We start from the raw sequence: 22,335 nt of genomic DNA on the forward strand, positions 1-22,335 counted from the left end.
GGTGGTGCGAGGGCGACAGTTCCCAGCTGCTCAACACGCGCCCGGGTGAACTGAGTGTAAACCGCGTGTTCCTTCCCTGTGATGGGTCACACCGCTGGTCAACAAGGTAGAGGAAACTGTGTGTACCCATTCACTCGTCTTTTCTATTTTCCTCCAAGTTTATCTCCTCACCCCACACACCTGCTATACCTCCATCAACATCCAGTTTGTCATCAGTTCTGACAAGTGACAGGTCAACCGGGCCCAAGTCTTAACAAGTCTCGCCCTTTACCAACTGAATCTTAACAAAATAGATATGGGGCCCAGTATTAACCTAACACAACCCAGCCCAACCAAACCTCACCTCACCAATCCCAACCTAATTTAATCAAACTTAATCCAACCATCGGACTGGAATCCCAATCCCAACAGTTAACCCATGCTAGGGGAGGGGTAGGGGGGTCTATTAGGCTGAGACCCATTTGACCAAACGGCGGTGAGTCAAAGTAACCCCGATGTCGCCATAGCTCAGGTGGGAGGCAGTTGCGGGAGGGAGGGAGGGAGGGAAGAGATCAGTGAAGCCATCTACCCCAACACACTCTTGTTTTAACCCTATACTTTTTACCTCTCTCACACACGCACACACATATACACACACATACACACACACTTTTTGCCCCCCCCCCTCTCCAACACACACACACTTTTTGCCTGTCACTCACACAGAGGACTCAAGGGAGAACGAGAGTAGAAAAAAACACAGATAAAGTAAAGACGAGGAAGAGAGAAGAGAAGAAATATTGAGACGTGTTTTCAAGTGTGTTGTGCAAAGAGGCGTAGACGAGGGAGAGAACAGAGAGCTTGTTTACGGAACAGTAATTACACACTTAAAGGATTAGGTAAATGAAGAAAAAAAAAGACGCATAAAGGGAAAACAGAAGGAATGTTTACACGAGAGTAATTATATTATTTAAATGATTTGGCAATTGAAGATAAAGAAGAAAGAAACAGAAGAGAATAAGAAAAGGTTTGTTTACGTAAATGTAATTAAATAAAGATAAGACAAATGAAGAAAGAGGCATAAAAGAGAAATAAAGAATTTGTTTAAGTAATGAGAAAAACAGGATTAAATAAGTGTTGAGAAATTAAAGCAGAAATATACTAAAAAAAAAAGGCGATGTTTGGAAGTGTCTAAAGAGGCATAGAAGGGGAGAGGAGAGGGAAGAGGAGAGCTTTTGTTTACAGAAGAATAATTAGATAAAAGGGGCGAGACATGGTAAGAGAAAGGGGGGAACAGTATTTATAAAGAGGCGCGACGCTTGTGGGTGTGTTTAGTAACGAGGTGAAGTGAGAGACTGGAAAAATAAAGCACTGGGCCATGTTTTACAGAATGACTCGTCCAGGGCAAAACTAACGTGATAGAGAAAAAATAATTATTAACACAAGTACAGGAAAATATAAAACGGGTGGAAGTTCAGGTACCAATAAATGTTTGTAAGTGTCCTGTGTAAAGTAACGCATAAGAATGAAACAGGTACTTAAAAGGGGCACTTGTATTTACACTTAAAAGACAAATAAGTTAATTACAGTAAATTACCAGAGGGAGTAAACTTGTGAATATATCTATACAGGTTAACTAGTGACATCTACAATAGAAGCGTCAATTGGGGGAAATAAAGGATTAGGTCTTGTTTAACAAATGTTACCATTCAGGGAACTACTTCATGTTAAGAAAAATATCAACACCTTGAGACAGTCGTGAGGAATACGTAGCAACTGTAAACATCAACAGACGCTCACAAGTGCTTAAAAGACTCGTGGGAGAGTGAAATGATGGGTCATGTTTTAAAAATATGGGACACACTTCATATAACAGTGCAGTTGTGTTGGGTGAGTGAGGGAGTTAGAGTGACGGGAGTGGCGGTGAGGTGTGTCAGTAATGTTGACATGCACTGTTTAGACCTTGTGGCTGTGTGAGTGATACAATATGTTAGACCTTGTGGCTGTGTGGGTGATACAATATGTTAGACCTTGTGGCTATGTGGGTGATACAGGAGTAATATAAGGTTAGAAATGATAAATACGTTCGCCTTTCAAAACAAGTTGTTACTGTGTACTAATTCGTCTCGTTGTATCGGTCAGGTCATGATTGTAAACTGATGTTGCAAATTGCTATAAAAAAAACCCTTATGCTGATCTGAGTTTAAGATTTTATACACGATAATATTTACGTTTAAGAACTGAATTATAATGAACTATATGAACCTAAGTAACAAGACAGTTGCACATAATGACATCAGCCATTAATGTTTCAAGTAAGATAGTCCAGTGGAGTGACAAACTGTACTACAAACAGCAACACAAGGACTATATGGCCAAGAAGTATGAATAAATGCCACAAAAAGTAATTCAGAAAAACTCAGTATAAATTTCAACACAAGACTAGAACTAAACAATGGTAAGAAAATGTTCCGAAAACAGTATTCCATATTTACCCTTGTCCCAAAAATGCATAAATAAATGGCCAGTTATATTACAAGTGTGTAGTAAAAAAAAGTAAATAATAATAATAATAATAGCAGGGAACACCTTACCGACCCGCCCCAACGCTAACTGACACACAAAAAAGCATGTAGATCACAAACCCCGACATAAAAATTCTAAAAATGTGAATGTGTCCCAAGATTTAGTTGTTGGGGCGATAGTCTGGGTGGCGGAGGGGAGGAGGAGGGGTGGGAGAGGACAAAAAATGACCAGGTGTCACCGTGGCACACATCAAGTGGCGGGGAGGGGCGGGAGGGGGTGTTGGGGGTAGGTGAAGTGGTGCCAGGGAAGTGATGTAGGGGGTAGGTGGTGGTATGGACAGGGAGGGATGTGGAGGGTAGGTGGTGGTAGAGTCTGGAAGGGATGTGGCGGTAGTGCTGTGGAAGAGTGTGGAGGGTGAAGGGTAGATGGCGGTAAGGTCAGGGAGAGGTGTTGGGGTAGGTGGTAGTTGGATCAGGGAAAGGTGTAAGGGGTAAGTGGTGGTTGGGTCAGGGAGTGATGTAGGAGGTAAGTGGTGGGTGGGTGGATCAGGAAGAGATGTGGGGTAGGTGGTGGTGGGGTCAGGGAGGGGTGTGGAGGGTAGGTGGTGGTGGGGTCAGGGAGGGGTGTGGAGGGTAGGTGGGGACGGACTAGAAAATGAGACAGGTTGGGACGGGGCACAGCAAGGACGAGACGGTACGGAACGAGGCCAGACAAGAGGGATAGGAGCGGAACGGGGTAGACAGGGCGAAACGGAGTAGGGTCAAGAAAGAGACGGGGACGGGGGAACGGGGCAGGACAAGGTGAGTAGCGTAACGGAATGGAACAAAACACAACAGGGGGGAACAGGGAAGGAACGAGACATAACAGGGTGGAGTAGAGAAGAAATGAGACAAAATAGGGAGGATGGAGGATGGGAAGGGGAGGGGACGGAAGAGGGCGGCCTCCTCACTACGCCGAAGAAAAAAAAGATCTTAAGAGCAGAAATCTGCCCCCAGACACTAGGGATATCACACCTGGCATAAAGAAATTTAATAAAAACTTACTTTAAGTTATATTTAAAAATTCTCGAGGAAGTTTCTTACGTTACTGTTAGTGTCACTGTGTATAATGTTTCGTGTTTTTCCATGATCATGAAATTAATGTAAATATGTTGTCTCTTAAAAATATAACAAAAACATTAAGCTTACAATTTCGGAATAAAAGGAAGATGTCTTTGGTTTTTTCAGAACTTAATAACATAGAAAATATTCTTTTCAAAATAAGAAAATGACAAATTTACATATCGCAAAGAACAAAAAAGAGTCAGAACTTTCTGAAGAACATAAGATAAATCTTAATTGTCCTGATGAACATTATATATCGACTGTCGTTACGGAACTATACTGCACTAACAAAAATCATCCTTCAATAATTAATCAATCATCATACAGCAACATCCAGGAATCAACTGTATGTATGAACACGAGCGAGCATTGCAGCCAGTGATTTATGGGGATATTGCAGCACTGTGAATGAACAGATTATGAAGAAAGTCTGCGTTTGTTCTTGGTGTCTGCCGCCTAACATTACAGACTAGTGCTGTTAATGTGTGACGTTGGGTTGTAGAAAAACGTCCCAACTAACACTGACAATTATTTGTTTTGATTTGTAAGATTCTCGTAAAAACAAAGGTTTGAGGAACTTCACCAGGACTTAATATATGTGAAGCAAATCATTAAACATAGAAGACAAAAACTGTAGTTAACGACAGAAATGCAGTAACATGTAATGAATAGTAAAACCCATATAACTGATAAAGCGAGAGATGATAAACTTGGTGAATGATGCTTAACAACCCTGACAGCTCCAGCATCTTACTGGAAATACTCAACTAAAAACAAAAGCACATCATGAAGAGAAACACTTTCTTGATATCATTACTACAAAATTGTGAAGATAAAATTGCTTATTCTACTTTATTTTTCATTTTTTTCGTGTATTTCGGTGATGGGTAGAGGGAGATAATGAACAATGGGGGAAAACAGGGGAGTATAGATAAGAGGTTAAGAGAGAGAATGGGGGATACTGTATAGTGATAAGACGGACTGGTGATGACTGTCGTGGTCACCCCTAGAATTCTGGTGAAGTGATCCTCGCAAATAACATAAGACATAGACTACTGCAACAAGACATCCCCCCCCGGTACACAATACACTAGACTGTAGTGGCCCCTTCATTATAGTTACTACCTGACTATAGTGGTCATCTCATTAAGGCGGTCAATTGACTATGTGGCCAACCATCTGATTAGTGGCCTCTGCATTATGGTCGTCACTTGACTATAGTGACCATCTCATTATGGTGACCAGTTCATTATAGTGAACTCCTGACTACAACAACAGTGTGTGTAAAGCTCCTCTTACGACACCTCTCTCTCTTTCAGCGTTCCACCGTTTTCTTTCGTTCTTTCTATCTCTCTCTCTCTCTCCCTCTTTCTAATTCCCCTCTCTTACTCCTCTTCCTCTGTCTTTCTCTCTTCTTCCTTCCCTTCCATCTCTCCAACTCTCTCTCTCTCTGTTCCTTCCCCCACTCACTCTCACAACGACGGCGCCTGTTTCCACTTTCTTCACTACCAGTTTTTGCTTTGTTTTTATAGTGTGTGTGTGTGTGTGTGTGTGTGTGTGTGTGTGTGTGTTATATTCATATTAGAATAACAAAACTAGTGTATCTGTTCCCTAAGTGTCAGACGAGCTAAACACAGTAAAATCCAGATGATAATAATAATAATGTAATAATAAAATCAGCTTACAATAACAACAACAACCACAATAATAATAATAATAATAATAATAATAATAATAATAATAATAATAATAATAAGCTGTTTCTACCGTTTGACAGGGTGCGAATAAAAGTTCATATTATGTCGTTTATATGCGGTAGTGAAATCATCAACATCATCATTATCGGGAAAGATATATACAGTACTTACAAAAACATAGCTGTAGTGAAATAATAGCTCAACCACTTTTATTATGCAATATCTTGTTACTTAAAGACATCTCTAGTCGTGCACTACCCAAGTCTTTAATCACTGGTGTCGTAAAACTTACAGATAAGATCCTCTCAGATGAACAGATTTGACCTCGTGAACGACAGTCATTGTGGTGTAGGAAGCTTGGCCGTGATGACTCGTCCACCAATGAAGTGTAACATATTAAGCCTCTTGACGTTTACTAATTAAAAGAGTTAAATAAGATCTTCAACTTCGTGTAAATATTTTCAAGGGAATTTCACTAATTTGTTTCTTGTTCGGAAAGAGGATAAACACTGTACGTACATGACATATCGTACAGTACAGTATACCTCGACAAAACTTCTAAAAATCCTCTGAGCCATGACTCTGGCAAACTACTTTTAGAAAATACAGTAAAGATATTCTAAGCAGTGACGTCAATGCTATAAGCGAGTACAGTATATGAAATTCCATTGAGATCATCAGACTCTTTCTTATGTAATGAATGAAAGCATAAGTTCATGCTGATACACCCAGATTTTTTTTTTCAACCTGACGATTTTCTCAAGATGGTGAACGGACATACACACACAGTGGTAACATTAAGATCCCCTCTACTTGAAGATGACTGGGATATCTAAACATGGTAGTCCAAATCATACTACCCTAACCAACACTGTGGCAACAATAATATAGCTTAGCCAGTGTTGTGCTGTCCGTATATCTGGCCACTAATTCTAGAAACTTAACAGCTGGAGCAATTACTAATAGGGCTATATAAAGTACTACTATTTTACGGTTTTCAGAAATAACGATCCACTTTATTACCACTTGATGTCTTCAGGTTTTCAGATATGACCCAAAAATTTACTAAGCTTGGCTGCTTAGTCTTAGTTTTGCGTAGTTTCATATTTTGTTGGGGTCCTTGTGTCTACAGTATACACCGAAAAGGCTGAAATTAATATAATGAAAAGAAGAAAAATGAGAAATAAAAGGAAAATCATCCGCTCTCTAAAGTTATCATTTCATAATTAGTCATCGCGATATTACACCAAGTCGAGGCGATGTATTGAGTACAGGTGAATGAGGATCGTTATTATTCTCTCCCGAAAGTAAAAACATTGAAATGACAAGCTAGTCATATAATTTATCTGCTATAAAAAAAGTAAATATATTACGGTGGACACGCTGTACTGCAATAACTGAAGGAGAAATAGTAAAATTAAGGCTCAGCTTAAAACAAGTCAACACACACACACACACACACACACACACACACACTGTATGTAATCATATTCAGATAGATGGAGGTTGGTAACCCCATTAAAGGATATCTATTTACGCAACTGACTGAGAGATCTGAGTTAGTTAACGCTCCAAAACACACATGTTCCAACAAGTGCCGTGACTGTTGGTACTCCAGAGGCACACCATAACAGAACATACCCATTACACCAGTCATACTGAAGGAACGACGGTGTGTGTGTGTGTGTGTGTGTGTGATGTTGAATTCGGGACACATGGATTAATACAAAACTTAAAAGAGAAAAAAATAGACGTCTCACTACCCTACACTTAAAGCGTCTACCTCCCCTACAACACACCATAAGTCACACCACCTTGCAACTCAGTAAGGAGCAGGATGCCACACCGAACCTAATCATTACTGAGAAAATTTAAAATAAACTTTCCCCTCCAGGAGTAAACAACTACCCCCTCAGACCTCCCCCGTAACTCATATCATCTCCTCACCCTGATGTGAAGAACCTCAACGTATCGACACCTGCCCTGATAATTTCAAGCAACCTACTCCTTCCTTCAGACGTTAAAAAGTAACCCCTCAAACAGTCATCTAATATTCATACTAACCCCTACATAGGAAGAAACCTCCAAACTGCCCCCTCTCACCTATACCCCTTTCCCTCACGCCCACTTACATCTCCTCCTCCTCCTCCTTCTCATCGTCTCTCGTAACTCAGACCATCTTTCTACACGGTGACGCGCAGGGCCACACCGAATCAACATCTTTACACCGACAATTTTTCCCACCATAATGCAGTGGGGCGGAGTTTACAGCCGTAGCGCGCCAAGTGGAGCACGACAAACACTTTGATCAGCTGCTTTATGATCGTACCTTTGTGTGTGTGAGTTGTCGTACCCGGAGAAGTAAACTTGTCGTGCGGAATAAATGCTTTATAAAACGACTGGGAAAATTATGCTCACGCGTGGGGTAATTATATATAATAAAATGACATAAATATACGGTGGCATGATATAATTATATTTTGTAACGACGGATAAAGTAATTTGTCTTGTGGGATATATAATAAGACGACATAAATCTATTAAATAAAGAGACGGAGTAAATTACAGGAGGGGAAAACTATCTTGTTGTGGGAGATAAATATACAATTTAAAAGAGAATGTACAATAAAACGCCATACCAAGAGTAGTGAGCAGACAACATGATTCTCTTGTTGTGTGTAATGGTATGCATTTCAAATATGTATTAGCCAGTTAAGGAAATATGACTGATTCACAAAACAAGACTACTGAAGCCATTCTTGAAAATTTCCAAACGCGGGAAATGGAACAACATTTCTAACAAGTCAGAAAAGCCAGAAATTGGACTGACTTTTCCCAATTTTACAGACAAAACAGCTTTAAAACGAAAGAAACACAAAACAACACAAATAAACAATGCAACGACGGAAATATTTGTTGTACGAGACACATATACAAAAAACATGTGTTTGGAAGGCACTCGAACTTAAGAAACATCAAAGGCACTGAATATCTGCCCCTCGTCTGAACGGCTCCCCTCACCTTAACCAAAGCTCAATATGGAACACGACTCGTAGAAACATGGGACCCAATTCTCAGATGATCGTAAGTTTATATTTTTAGGCCTTACCTGACAGTGAGAGAAACGCATTTAAGTATGGTAGGTCTCACTAGAATTTCAACAGATTTTCAGCAGTTCTTTAAAGAGGTTGATATTACTATATGATTGGTCACACAAAGCTGACAGTACTGCATCACAGGTCACCACGAGCTGACACAAATGGACAACGGATTACAGCTGACACTCTTGAATGACGGGTTACAGAGTTTACATTACCTGTTGATGGGACACAAGCTGACACTTTTGTATGACTGACACTACCATCTGACTAACAACAAGGCTGAAACAACGATACACAAAAAGTTGACACTATCGTCTGACAGCTGACGTTATTGTCAGAGTAACCACGGAGCTGACACAACCGTTTGATGACCCACAAAAAGCTGACAGGACCATCTGATAACCCACCGCTTAGGAAACCGCAGAATGCTGATTCTACCATCTAAGACAGCAGACCTCACACAACTGACGAACCAGTATGACTAACCGTTGACGTCATTGACCAGACTAATGGCTGAGAGCTGACACTACCAACTGACTAACCACAGAAATGACACAACCACCCAACTAACCACAGAGCTGGCACATCGTTTGAGGCCAGCAGATAGCTAACACGACAGTCTGAATAACGATTGAAGTCACTGAGCTGACACTACTGCTTAAAGGTATGCAGAAAGCTGACACCGGTCAAGGCAGAGGACCACAACCCTCTTTACAATTAACAAGAAAGTCTGTAAATTCCTTTTTGGTGAGTGCCGCCGGGCCGCGTCTCCAACGGGTTATTGGCGTACCTGAGCCGAGGCCCCGAGGGTGAGCGGCAGGTGCTCCCGGGGCTAAATTTACGGACTTGGAGACGTCGCTGGTCACGAACCGTACCAGACGATACGATTTTACCTGCGTCAGATAGCTCTATGAATACCAGTGTTGATTGATTGGCTGAGAGAACTATCTGACCAACCCGTGTTGAGACTGTTTACGATCAATGTTAAGCTGCGTCACACGTCGCCCTGACCAACAGACAGAGAGAGAACTTGTCAAGTAGCCAAAATTGACGTTACTTTAAAACAATTCGCAAAATATTAACCTTATTATCAAGACATTAAAACTTGAAAATTAGGAATTAAAACCTCTACAACATCACTATAACAACAACTTTAAATCTATACAATAATTTGGGGTTTCCAAATATTTTCTACAATACTTAAAATAATGTCAATTTATAATACTGTACTAATTTCCTACGGTAATTCAAATAATTTTCCCCCAGTGAACTCATAAAAACTTTCTCTGCAAATAACATAATTTCCCACACTTGATCAGTTGAATTTTACTCTACAAATATATCTATGTCTGCGTGTACCCCAGATCGGTTAGGTACCATAAGTGAGGTGCGCAACCGCCTGACCTAACACACAAGAGGTGTAAAAGTGAACGGGCCCACCTGTGGTACTGGGCGTTTCGCAATGAACCTGTCCACCCCCACCTCAATAAACACACACGGCCGCGGGGGTGTGACAAATAGATTCAAAGACATATATATATTATTTTTTTTAGCACATTAACTAATATTCCTTTACTAATATAATATTTTTCCTGAAACCTACATAATTATCCTACAACTTATAATATAATTTCCTTTAGTAGAAGGAGTACTGCAATATAACCAATATGATTTTCCTCTAGCAAATAACTAATATTATTTTCCTCCAATATAATTTCTCAGTAATTAATATACTTTTCCTCTACCAATAATATAATTTTCCTCAATCAATAAATAATTTCCCGTCGGTAACTAAAACTCTTCTTTTCCTCCACTACTGTAATTTACCTGTAGTAACATAATTTTCCCCTTAAAAACTATTCTCTTTTGGTAATTTTCTAAGATATTAAGTAAAAAAAATCGTTTTAATATAATTTTCCTCCAATAGCTAACATTTTATGCCTCTAGTGATGAATATAGTTTTCCTCCAGCTAATGTGACTTTCCTCCAGTGATTAATACCACAATTTACCCCCATGACAAAAAATTTTCCTCCATTATTTAACATAATTTTCCTCCGTGACAAACAGTTTTCCTCCAAACAAAATAATTTTCCTCCATGACAAAAAATTTCCTCCAATGATTACCATAATTTTCTTCCAACAACATAACTTTCCTCCAAACAACATAATTTTCCTCCAATATTAAACAATTTTCCCCCAGGACAAAAAAATAAAAAATCCTCCAATAATCATGATAATTTTCCTGCCATTACTAATATAATATATAAGATAATCCAGACCGTGATATTAATGCAGTGAGGCGCAGGTTGGATGGCCACCATTAATCTGACACATGCAAGTCGTTTAGTCACGGAAATGTCATTGCTTGTTGTGGCTTCAATCTTAAATACATTTTCCGATTTGGATTCAACGAGTCACCTGACGATTAAACACCCTCAGCTTATTTCACCCTATAGTTACCTAGAGAGGGGGTTTGGTTAAGCGGTAGGCTGGGTTTGGTTTGGTTCGGTTTGGTTAGGTTATACTATGGTATGTTAGCGTTAGGGTGGCTAATTTTCAGGTGAAATAAACTGAGGTGATTAATCTTTAGGTGAAATATTGTAAGCTGGGGTGTTTAATTTTCAGGTAGCAAGACAGGTACAGTAATTTCCGTGTGGTAACAGTCATCAATTATGGTGTTTTAACCTCTAAATACCCTTAAACAGATCTGATGCTAATTTTTCATCTATATTTAATGAGTAAGAATTAGTTGATTAAATTAAATACTATTAACTCCTGCAGTGAACATCGTATTAATTTGGCTAGTTAGAACACGTAAAGCGAGTCTTTGTTTGGTTAAGTGACAGAAATTATGTAAACGACTCTTAAATTTGGCAAGGGACGAGAAAAAACTGGTATGAAAACGACTGACTATTTTGGCCGCGGACAAAAAAAATATACGTACCGGCATGTGAACGACTCTATGGCCGGTGATAAAAATTATGACCTGTATCTAAACGACACTTTATTATACTCGATGGCAAAAAAATATGTAGACTACTCTTAATTTTCGTCAGACAAAAACTATATATAAGCCGCCCAGGTATTGTGGTGGTTAGTGAGTCAACATGCTGCATATACTGGCCAGTGTACGCTCTCAGGACACAGTGAACACGTCCCCATGACAGCTATGGTCAAACTAAAAGACATCTGACTACCAGAGGGGCTTCTTCCTCGTGTGTACACCCACTATAAAAATTTATTGGGCACCCTTACGGCGTGATACAATATGACACGGGTGCCGAATAATTTTATAGTGGGTGTACATGTGTGGAAAAAACTTAAGTGACTACTTTTGGTCAGTGAACAATCATTATGTTACTGATTACAAAACAAACATATAAACACGGTATTACTGTAATAAAAAATGAATACTGTAGTTCTGATGAGACTTTTAACTACATCCCTACCCAAGAGTTTACGAGGAAGGGAGAGGTGACATCATTGAAAGGACTGGATCAGCAACAGACCTCCGGTGGGAAAGTGTGGCACACGGGCGAGGAACGCCGGAAGATAAACACACGGGTCTTGCTGCGAGGTACTGTACAGGCAAACTTAGGAAGGATGATTAAAAAATAGAAATAAAATAAAATAAATTTTTTAAATAAAACGTAACAAATTAATTAACATTAAACCTCATAAAACACACAATAATTTTAAATTATGTTTAAGTTGTAAAGATTTTGTTTTTAATTTATAAATTAAATAAACCAACGGGTAAGTATTTTATAAGCTCAGTGATATTTAGCTTGTACAGTTGAAATAAATCCCTATCTTTAACATCTTAACCAAATTTTCCTATACTGTAGTGGTTTATATTAGATGTTATGTACAGTAATAAACAGAGCTTTATAATAACATTTCAACCCCGTCACACCGCCATACCATAATACAAACACACAAACAGAATGACACTGACACACCATAACAAATGTAACCGAACTGAAGCTCTCGCCATAATGTAAATATAAACTCTCACACCAATATTCCGTCATATAAACAGAGTGACACCACTATTCTGTCATATAAACAGACTGACACCACTATTCCTTTATGTAACAGACTGACACCACTATTCTGTCATATAAACAGACTGACACCACTATTCCTTTATGTAACAGACTGACACCACTATTCTGTCATATAAACAGACTGACACCACTATTCCTTTATGTAACAGACTGACACCACTATTCCTCTATGTAACAGACTGACACCACTATTCTGTCATATAAACAGACTGACACCACTATTCCTTTATATAACAGACTGACACCACTATTTCTTAACACAGACTGACACCACTATTTCTTAACACAAACAGACTGGTCACTGCCATACCATAATAAAAAATTAACACACACACACACACACACACACACACACATATATATTGACGTAGCATAATATAACGTAAACAAACACACAGCCTGACACAACCATACCATCGAGTACTGTACATGTTATTCATATTAATATACCAGTTGCAGCTAAGAACACTACTGTATTAATATTAGTATCTTGCTTCCACATTCGTACATTTCCTTAGAGAGTATTAATAACATGTCAAGTAATGAGTACAGTTAAAGGCCAAGTTCCCTGGATACTTCTAGCAATATGTCATCAATTTAAGGGTCATATTGATAAGGTGGGATTGACGATTCTGATATCTACGTACAGTATTTACATTTGTTCTTGTATATCAATAGCCGTTTATGTTGTAACCCTGACGTATCTATGAGGAATACCAGTGGCGATTGATTGATTGTGGCGACGCAACAGCTTAGGTCATATGTCGCCGAATTAAAATAAGGCTTAAAAGACTAAGCTCAAATAATGCGCGATTACTTGTCAATAACGTACAAGAGCAGAAAGAATATTGTTCATTACTGTATATTAAAGTACAATATGTCCAATATATCCATGTTAACAAAGATGGAAGGCTGGATCCCTCTATGACATCAAAACTACAGCTAATATGTTCGTCGCGTCCCGGGAATTATTGGCTTAGGTTATTTTATTTCATTACATAATCAATTACTCATCTCTACAGACTCAAACCATCAGAATTACTCAGATATAGCCTGTTATTCACCCATATGTTAATTGGTCTACATTTCAAAAAGTTCAAAAGACGCAAAATCCGTGGAAGATTCCTTGACCAATTTCTCAACAAGTGACCTTGACCTCTGACCTTGTGATCCCGAGAAAGCACAGACGTATCATAGCCCCTGGATTACCATGTCTTAGTCCTTTGAGTATGATACGAGTAGTTTAACCCTTATTACGATGACTTAATCCTTCGAGTACGATAGTTTGAACCCTATTTTCGTCAACTAGATGTGGTTAACATCAGACACACACACGAATACACACAGCGTTGGTGATAATAATACTGCTTCCCTAAAATTGACGGAGAGGTAAATCACACAACACGAAACGATAACAGGTAGTGCAGGAAGGTGGGGAAGTGTACAGTGTGTAGTGCAGGAGTGTTTGGGAGTAGGGGAGAGGAGGCGACACACACACATGTCATCGTGGCCTCAGAGTGATGGTAATGAGCGTACCTTTTGAAAGCCATCAGCCGAGCCGACCATCTCCTTCCCTCTCAAAATTTTCGCTTCTTTGTTTACCAACAAATCCATCACGTCCATTTCAAATTGCTATATTACACTAATACTTACTATTAATGTTATATTCCATACGTATTCAGGCACGGTGGATTATATATAAAGCACATTGAGTCCCGGCATAATAAATTCGTTAAACTTTCTGGCCGCACACAACGTTTCGCGGCTGTCATGTTGCGTTGGTCGCGAGCCAATCAGACGCCCAGCTATGCGGTGACGTCACACGTTGATGTCTCGTCGGCCAATGAGAAGTGACAGGCGGAACGAGCTGGCTCTTCTGATGAGCGTGGCTCCACCCTGCCCCAGGTATTTTGGTTGCCGCCTGCATAGCTTGGAGCTCCCCAACCAAATTACTTGTGTTTCCACAACATAATTGTTTTCCTTTTTTGTAGTTTATTTCATAGCAAAAAACTAAAACAAAACCTGGTTGGTCCCAGTAAACAACCATGGTCATGGAAATGTTTTACTGAGATTACGTGTGATCAAACCTTTTTAACTACCAAGACACATCTTACAAAATAAGCAAAACTAGTGAGAATTTCCGCCGCGCCCAAAACACCAATAGAGAAATCAGAAACAGATGTCGCATAATTCTCTCTCGCCCCTCCACCTCTCCCTCCCCTTCAGTCTTCCCCCATCCTCTCTCTCTCCCACCTTCATTCTCCTCTCCCCTCCTCCTTTCCGCTACCCTTCCTTCCCTTCCCTCCTACCTCCTCCCCTCACTTCTACACCCTTCCCTTTCTTTTACATCCCCCCCCATCTTCCTGTCACATCCCCTTCCCTTCCTTCTCCCCCCCCCCCTCCGGTACTTTCAGTCGTAGCGTGGTGGTCACGGTGAGGATGATCACTGTCATTATATATAGAGGTGTGAATCACCAACTTGCCAGGGTGGCCCAACTGTAAACCTCCCCCATCCCCCCAAACTACTATCCCCATCCCTAACATGGTCAACACCCACCCTTCACCTCCCCAAACCCTTCAGATCCCCCAAAACTCCTAAGATCCCCAAACACCTATGATAACCAACACACCACCTCCCTGATCCCCATTCCTATCACTACCCCACTCCAACACCCTGGCAGGTGGCCCCCTCCCACGACGCACACTTCACTGTTACCTGTACATATCACTATACTTTATTATGTACAGTACTGTACCTTGTTTACCCAGCGACCATTACCTGTAGTAATGGCTTTATCAGGTGAGGGAAGCCCGTGTGTGGGTCTCACCATTGTTCCTAATTATCTTGTGTGTTGTTATTCTAAAATATAGCAGTACTGTATAGTATTCCTGTGTCCACCGTCTCGGTAGGGAGGGAGACACTTCCACTATCATTCTCTGAGTGAAGATGAATTATCTAGTATTTGTTCCACATACTGCCCTGACAGTGCACAAGTTGTGAGAGATACGAGCTACGACAATTTATTGAAAGTCAAAGTGAATATTTATGTTTTCCCCACAAGGAGGAAGACAAATTGTTTTTCCTTTTCTTCTTTTTTCCTTTCTTCTTACAAACAATTAACAATTAATCGTAACTCCTGCACTCCTGGTCTATCTAATTTGAAACTTGGCAGACTTGTACAGTACAACACCTTAGTCCAATACTGTACACCTTAACACCTTTGTTTTGTCCTTTTAGGAAGTTTATGGTGTCATCGGTCAACTAACTCAAATTATATACTGTATATATTTGGGACTCTGTGCAATGATACCTTAATAGTGTATAGTGCAGGTCTTAAACAGTGATGCGGTTCAGTTCTGGTGCCCCTATTATAGAATGGATATAAATTCACTAGAGTCGATGCAGCGAAGAATGACAAAAATGATTCCGGGACTTAGAAACCTTCCATATCAGGATAGGTTAAAGAAACTTAACTTGCATTCCCTAGAAAGACGAAGAGTGCGGGGAGATATGATAGAAGTATTTAAGTGGGTGAAAGGAATCAATAAAGGGGTTATAGATAAAGTTCTTATAATATCCGAGCAGGATAGGACTCGGAGCAACGGATTCAAGTTGGATAAGTTTAGGTTTAGGAGGAGATAGGAAGAAACTGGTTCACAAATAGGGTGGTGGACGAGTGGAACAAGCTTAGCAACTTTGTAGTAAGTGCGGGAACTCTGGAAAGTTTCAAAAGGAGGCTAGATAGATTCATGGATGATAGAGAGTGGTAGTAACTCTCGACAGGAGCTGCCATGCACAGGCCAACCGGCCTATTGCAGACTCCTTATTTTCTTATGTTCTTATGCTCTTATGATCATTTACAGTGGTCAAATGTCATGGGAGACTGAATGGTGGAGAAGTGATGCATTAACTTGGGAATGTCGGCCTCTATAATGCTCGAAGGGCAAATAGGCTTACCAGCGACTAATGGATTACAACAGATGTAATAATAAAAACAAATAATAACAACAATAATAATAATATCGAGAACTACGGTAAACATTGTTTCAAGAAAGTGAATCAAAACTTAAAGATTCAGTTTGTTTTCTGCTTAAGCTACTAAACGAAATGACTACGTACAGCATTTCTAACTATTATATCATCCCTTTCCTTCTATACTTCATCAATCTGTCTTTTATTTCTCTTCTTTAAGGTCTCTCTACCTTTTGATCTATTCCTAACAAATGCAGAAGAGGTTTGAAGTTACCCGACGGATAGATAAGAGATTTGTTTATGCAATATAAGAGAATTACCTCTTTATGAGACAGGTTAGATTACAGTAACCTCATCAGAAATTGGTCCTTAACACATCTCCCCCTTGACCATCAACACTGAACACACTAACCTATTCAGAAGGCACTGGACAGCCACTTTCCCTCTATTTGCCATTTATATCAAACCTTCCCTTCTACTACACACCTGAACTACCGCACCTTCCCCATGTGGGTCATCTCTGGATAAACTATCACCTTCTGTGGACATTCTGGAACTTAAGGCTTTTCCCCTTGACGGTCATCTTTTAATATAATACCCATTGAAGTAGAATCTCGAACTCATATCAGTTTCCCTCCGGCAGGTGTGGTTCCAGAATCGCAGAGCCAAGTTCCGGCGCAACGAGCGGAGCGTTCTGGCGCAGCGCAGCTCCTTCCGTCCTACCGACACCACGCCCTCCGCTCCCTCCTCCACAGGCCCTGTCGAGCAGCCCCTCGCTCCCCGGCCCTCAGGTGAGTCGCCCTGCTCCTTAGTGACCAATAATCCCAAAGACCTCATCCTTCAAACGACTACTGTACATCTCAAAGCACCTTCAGGGCCCCAGGACACACTAGGGTAAATCATTTCCATTACCGGTAATCTCAGAATGGGATTCATTATCAGCTTTAGTTTAAGCATAATAAATCTAGTCCCTCAAATACGGTTAACTCCAAATCAATAATGAAGTCGCGCCCTGTGTGACGGGATGAGCCAGCATGGGCGGGAAAGACGAGCCAGGTAGGACGGGGTTCATGTCCTGGTGATGGTGTACAGATCACCCGGGAGTTAAGTGACTCTGGATGAATGGTCAGGAAGAGTTTAGGTACATCAACCAACTTAGTCGCATCACACACTCAACACTGTAGCTTCAGGTGGTAAGAGGATAACCCATCGACTTATAAACAACAGTTCCACAAAACAATTTTGCTGTGTTCTTTCGTAAATCAATTGTGTTTGAATGTTTAATGATTTACTCTATTTCCCGATTGAATAATTCCGTAGCTTTCTTTCTTTTAAAAATGGTTAAAAAGATGCATGTATGTCTGGACAGAAAAGCGAGACTGACCAATTCAGTTGTTGCTTGTGTCAGACGCTGATGAACAACTGACATCGCCACCAACAACTTTATAAAACAGTCAATAATGGATATATTGCACATGTAGAACTGTAAACATTTCCCTTCTACAAGATACCAAGATCTTACCATTACCTTTACAGATAAGGTGACTCGAGCAATGTAAAATATGTTATAAACAGCACCTTAATTAAGTACTGTATAATGAAAGGTGTCAGACTCTTGTATAATAAAATGTAAGGCGCACCCACCGAAACAATGAAGTGTCCAAAACACCGATTGTAAACCAAGCGGCAAATCATAACAATTGAGCCTAAATTAATTACGAAATGCATGTACTGTACTTCAGCAGAACCTGGGCTGTCTGAGTGGTTTTATGCAAGATATTATTAAAGATTTCTGTTCAAATATGAAAATCAATATTCACCATCATTATCTCTCATTATCTCAGAATGGGAAGCTAATTTTATGAGTAAAGTCGCAATTAATAGTCAACGATGCGTATTGTGAGCTGCTCCAATTAATGTAAAGCTCTCAGGTGCAGCGAAAACCCTTAACTTTAAAACATAGATGTTTAAATTTTCAGGAGTGAATATTAATTTTAATGGTTACATCAACGACAGTCTCATGGCACAAACTAGAACGACGCAGAGGATCGGTGTGAAACGAAAGATTATTGGTTCTAGAAGTACACCAGAAGAACAAGGATTGTTTCCTTCAGAAGACCGACAATAAAACTGAATTGTTTAACTTAAGATTCAATTTTTAGCCTGGCAGTCGACCGTTTTGAAATAGGGAAATCGTCTAACAGTGCCGGAAGCCAAATCGGGAACTGGGAGTTAGTAAATAAGCTTCAAACACACGAAAACGTTTCATCACAAAATGGAGATATTGAAGCCCATTTGAAAATACTGTAGTCATCTTGATAAGTGAAAAACTGCGATGTGTGATCTGCTCCTACAGTACAGTACAGTACCACCATCAGGACTACTGTGCTCAAACGCAGCTCCCCTAGTTTCAGGATTACTATTACCAATTACGGATACTGATCTTAACAATCGTACAACATTGCCACTACTACTTCTGGTACTACAGGTACTATTACTACAACTACTAGGTTTACTGCTGCTGCTACCACTACAGTTGCGATGGTGGTGGTAATAATAATAATAATAATAATAATAATAATAATAATAATAATAATAATAATAATAATAATAATAATAATAATAATAATACAGTAGTTGTCTTTGGTTCCATGTCAACAAGATAACTACACTTGCAGGGAGTGGCAGTATGGTCATGTGTGATTACAGCGGCTACGGCAGCGTGGGTGTAGGCGTAGGCGTGGCGGCGTGGAAGGGCTCTAGCGGGGGAGTGGGAAGTGCTACACCCCCCTACCTATCTCACTTCACACCCACCAGCTCCCCGACCCCTATGTGTACCTCCCTACCTCCAGGTATGTTCGTTTATACACACAGCTTTGATAAAATAAAGTTGTTTTATCCTTAGAAAAAAAATGTTCTAACACGTTTCCGTCTAACTTAATTTAACATTACCTGATTCTATTTGATCTAACCCAATTTCATATAGCATATCTTATTTAATCTACTGTACTTCATCTATCCACAGTACCCTATTCTAAGTTAACCCATCACACACACACACACACGAATACATATCAGTGTTGTTAAATCATATCGTCTTATCTGTTCCACAATCTGTAAAAAGGTATTTTTGTATCATCAAATTTGTATAAAATATATTACAGGGTATACAGTATTTAGTTTCATTTATTAAAACCAATACATTACTTTATCGTTATTCTATGACCCTCGTCAAAGTGAATGAGATAACTATTTCACTTTTTATTCCTGACAACCTAAACCAGACGTAAAGTAATTAAAATAGAGGATCAAACAATCTATGACAGCTCTAGGCATAGAAAATCTGACAGATTCACTCTTTAACACACTAGGGTCTTTTATAATTTTCTTTCTATCTTCATCATATTCCATAAAAATCATGGAGATGTTACTCAACAACGGGTTAGGGACCTCAGGGGAAATCTTTTATATTTCATAAAGCACCAGTGAAGGGTTTAGGGTATACGATAACTTATTGACCAGGAAGCGATGATACACTTATAATCAATTCTAGATGATTCTTATTACACGTATAAACACTAATAATCTTCCCTCTCCCACAGGACTGGGCGGGACGTACGGCGGAGGTGTAGGTGGGACGGGCCAGATGAGCGCCGGGGCCTACATGGGGTCATCCTTGGCCAGCCTTCGTCTGCGTGCCCACGAGTATTCCCTCCACCAAGGGCAAGTGTGAGGAGCACCCAAGTTCCCCAACACACGCCTCACACACCTGCTGCCAATATGCTCACCTAACGTGCACTGGCATGCCTCTTGTTGCCAGAAATTGAGGCCATGTATTGTCCTCGTGCTACTAATTGCAGGTGTAATGAAAAGTTCCTCTGAGCTCCCTACACCAGAGGGAGAGGTAACAAGAGGAGCCGAGAGGTTTTGTACACCTGCTGACAGGCACTCTGCCAGCGAGACATCTGTGATCTTGCTGTCCTCCCTGCAACATCAAAACCAGGGAGGACAGAGTAAATGACTAACCCGTCCTTAACTGCAGCACAAGAGAGGGCTGCAGCACCTTCACATATCCTTCAACAGCAGTACAGCACTACGATGGACAAAGTACCACCCTATTTGTCTTTCCCCACTTGCGGAATCACCACAGCTTCACTTTTCCCCTTCACTCCAGTAGCATCACCACGGCAACATATAATACCCAAATATAGCCTTACTGTCATCACCAGGAACATTACCACCACAGCAACTCCTAGAGGACATACAGATATGGACTACACGCTTCTACAATCTTCTATTCTGAACCTTTCTCGTCCATCCAGTGACATAAGATTTCCTGTTTTCATAAACCAATTAGAAAATACACCAACAGAACTGGCATCAACAATTGAATACCTTCGTCCTATATCCACCATTTAACAGTCATTGTGCTCGTAATGCTCAGATTGAAAAGTGAACTTTACCAAAGATATGCTTTGCTCCAAATCGGTAGTCAAGTGTTTAAATAATAAACTTATCAAAAAATGAATTAAGACTGAACTATTTGTTGTGCCGTGGCTGAAGGACGAAAATACAGGAGGACAAGATACAAGACAGTAAAGGCAGGAAATGCGGACCCTAATGGCAAGTGACGATCCTTGATGGATGACACCTGGGGTAGGAGGTATGATCCCTTGGGCTGGAAATGATGCATAACACCGAGTGCAAGAGGTTTGATACTAACTACAAGGATGGATGGCGTCAGGGGTAGAAGATATGATGCTATAGAGCTAGGACATTGGCCTTTGTACAGTAGGCAAGACAGATCCGGTATGTTTGGTCGCTGTTTAACGGCACCGGACAGCCAAGGTCCAGCAGTGTTAAGCATACCTAAAGACCACATGAATGTGGGCTCCACCTGGGGCACTTTTGTGTAAGTCAAAAGCGTGTGTTTGGAAGGACATTTCTCAGTCAGGCAGTGAGTTCCGTTTGTTCGGAAGGTTGAAGGTGCATTTTTCAGAAGCCAGGCAACTGTTCATTGTGCTTGGAAGGCACGCATATGTTTCCTTGTGCTTGAAAGTCACACAGTATCTCCTATTTGTGTTGGAAGGTGCTGTCCACCAGCAGATCAGTTATTCAGTGAACGCAGCTTGATAGAACAACACTGAACCGTTGATGGAGGAAATACACAGACAAACACATTCACTCACAGACGTAAAAAACAATGAGAAGCCTAATTGTGATGGAACTGTCAATGTGTACTTATTTGTATATAATAACTAATACTTCTGAGAGACACTGTCTGTGAATGACTGAACAATGTCGTCCTGGTGATGGTGGCGTCAATTAAGTGTATAACAGGAGCTGTTTGTGTTGACACGTGAAACTGCATTAATGAATTAAAACAGTAACTGGTCATGAAATCTGTAATTGATCAACGGGAATTATCCAAAAAGCCTTTGTGATTACCGAAAGACGCTACAATACATGTCACTCTCAAAGGGAGAAAACCTTTTGTTATTATATTTCAATGTGTCAAAATAAGAATCTATGTTAAAAAAAATATTCAGATTTAATGGTCAGATGTTGTTCATTTAGACGTGGACAAATTTCTTATTGGATGTAATTAAAAAAATAATATATTGTGGACCACACTTTCTCTTCTTTTCTTGTCCTTATTCTTATCAATGTTCAAAGTAATATTTTACTGTGCAAATCTAATCTGTTTGTGGCATCATGACAGACACATAATATATGTTAGGTGATATAAGAGTATTCACACAGCCAGTCCACTGACTCTACATACAGTAGTTGTTTACTTATTTCATGATTTCATCTGAGGGAAGAGTTACTTTTTTGACTCGCCAATTTTATTTTCCACAACTGTCACCATCACGACGACCTCT

At 40.1% G+C, this 22,335-nt stretch overlaps 1 protein-coding gene across 1 annotated transcript in view; it reads left to right on the plus strand.

Annotated features, from left to right (window-relative positions):
- The window catches only part of LOC121868617 (retinal homeobox protein Rx-B-like), a 74,516-nt gene extending 52,433 nt beyond the window's left edge, over window positions 1–22,083 (plus strand). The window contains exons 3-5 of the mRNA XM_042369437.1: window positions 17,094–17,241; window positions 19,129–19,302; window positions 20,053–22,083. Coding sequence (XP_042225371.1) covers window positions 17,094–17,241; window positions 19,129–19,302; window positions 20,053–20,183 — 453 coding nt within the window. The 3' untranslated portion in view covers window positions 20,184–22,083. The remainder of the gene's footprint in view (window positions 1–17,093; window positions 17,242–19,128; window positions 19,303–20,052) is intronic.
- The last annotated feature ends 252 nt before the right edge of the window (window positions 22,084–22,335 follow it).

This window comes from Homarus americanus, unplaced genomic scaffold, assembly GCF_018991925.1.
Source record: "Homarus americanus isolate GMGI-L3 unplaced genomic scaffold, GMGI_Hamer_2.0 scaffold59495, whole genome shotgun sequence".
Lineage (NCBI taxonomy): Eukaryota > Metazoa > Arthropoda > Malacostraca > Decapoda > Nephropidae > Homarus > Homarus americanus.